This window comes from Galeopterus variegatus, unplaced genomic scaffold, assembly GCF_000696425.1.
Source record: "Galeopterus variegatus unplaced genomic scaffold, G_variegatus-3.0.2 Scaffold2781, whole genome shotgun sequence".
Classification (NCBI taxonomy): Eukaryota; Metazoa; Chordata; class Mammalia; order Dermoptera; family Cynocephalidae; genus Galeopterus; species Galeopterus variegatus.
The window spans coordinates 254,954-256,808 of NW_007728892.1; the positions used below are offsets into that span (position 1 = coordinate 254,954).

The following is a 1,855-nucleotide window of genomic DNA, read 5'->3' on the forward strand; positions in this document are numbered from 1 at the left end:
GCAACAGCAGCAACAGCAGCAATAGTAGTGACAGCAACAGTAGCAGCAATAGTAGTGACAGCAGTGACAGTAGTGACAGTGACAGTAAGTCAGATAACAGCAGCAGTAGCAGTGACAGCAGCAACAGCAGCAATAGTAGTGACAGCAACAGTAGCAATAGTAGTGACAGCAGTGACAGTAGCGACAACAGTGATAGCAGTGACAGTAGTGACAGCAACAGTAGTGACAGCAGTGACAGTAGTGACAGCAGTGACAGTAGTGACAGCAGTGACAGCAGTGATAGTAGTGACAGCAGCAATAGCAGTGACAGTAGTGACAGCAGTGATAGCAGTGACAGTAGTGACAGCAGTGACAGCAGTGATAGTAGTGACAGCAACAGTAGCAGCAACAGTAGTGACAGCAGTGACAGTAGTGACAGCAGTGATAGCAGTGACAGCAGTGACAGTAGTGACAGCAGTGACAGCAGTGCCAGCAGTGACAGCAGCAGCAGTGACAATGACAGCAAACCAGGTAGTGACAGTAGTGACAGTGACAGTAAGTCAGATAACAGTGACAGCAGCAGTAGCAGTGACAGCAGCAACAGCAGCAACAGCAGCAATAGTAGTGACAGCAACAGTAGCAGCAATAGTAGTGACAGCAGTGACAGTAGCGACAACAGTGATAGCAGTGACAGCAGTGACAGTAGTGACAGCAACAGTAGTGACAGCAAAAGTAGTGACAGCAGTGACAGTAGTGACAGCAGCAACAGTACTGAAAGCAGCAATAGTGACGGCAGCAACAGCAGTGACAGTGACAGCAGCAACAGCAGTGACAGCACATCTGGCAGTGATAGCCAGAGTAAGTCTAGTAATGGCAACAATGGACGTGATAGTGACAGTGACAATGACAGTGAAGGTAGTGATAGTAATCACTCAACCAGTGATGATTAGAACAAAAGAAAAACCCACAAGATTCTTTTTGTGAAAAGTTTGGTGAGTAATTGATAGGAAACAAAGATTTCCACAAAAGCAAAGAAAGCGGAGAGATAAACAGAAGACATATGTAAACATCCACAGTAACAATGAAGGGTATTGCGTCAAGGTGTCAGATTCAGAACCAGGTCTCAAATCCTTCAGAGAGAGCATCTGAATGCGTGATCTTTGATCCATGTGCATTAAAAGATATTCATGTTCCGAAAATATTTTGTTAAAAGTGTAAATCTAAACATAAAAGAACAGTTATAATTTTCTTCAATACTTTACACAGGAATCTCAAGTAATCACTTACTACATAACTTCAATTTCAATGCCACCTGCTTTAGAGAATAAAGCAAATAGGTCCTATAAACAACCTGTGGCATTGCCTTAAGCTTCCAAGAGTTATAAATTCTGGACAGATGGTCTGCTTGTTGCTGACTAAAAGATGGTATTCTGTGACCAGCTTGGCTATGAGTAATTTGCTTGTTTTATGGAACAAATATGTTTGTAGTATGAAAAAAAATTGCAGCAATTATTTAACCTATCTGGTCCATGAGAATAATTTTTCTAATTATCAAATAGAGTAGTTATAAATTATGAAAATTCTAAAGAGTGCTAGTCAGAAAAGAATTTAGAGACTGATATTAGGAAATAAAACTTGTTTTGAGTTATTAATAAGCCATCTGCTAATATCACCCATGGCAGCAGTACTTTTTAAACTGCAGATTGTCTCTCAGTCATGATATCAATTTAGTGAGTAGTGACAATAATTATACAATGAAGTCTGATGTATAATATTACATTCTGCAAACCATTGGAAATTTAGTACGGAGTCCCTAAAACTATTGACAAACCTGATGCAGTGCTTAGAACAGTGTCTTGCTTCCAGTAGCCACTCT

At 40.6% G+C, this 1,855-nt stretch overlaps 1 protein-coding gene across 1 annotated transcript in view; it reads left to right on the forward strand.

Annotated features, from left to right (window-relative positions):
* The window catches only part of DSPP (dentin sialophosphoprotein), a 7,037-nt gene extending 6,108 nt beyond the window's left edge, over nt 1-929 (forward strand). Inside the window, exon 6 of the mRNA XM_008582978.1 lies at nt 1-929. Within this exon, the coding sequence (XP_008581200.1) occupies nt 1-929 (929 nt within the window).
* Nucleotides 930-1,855: the final 926 nt, after the last annotated feature.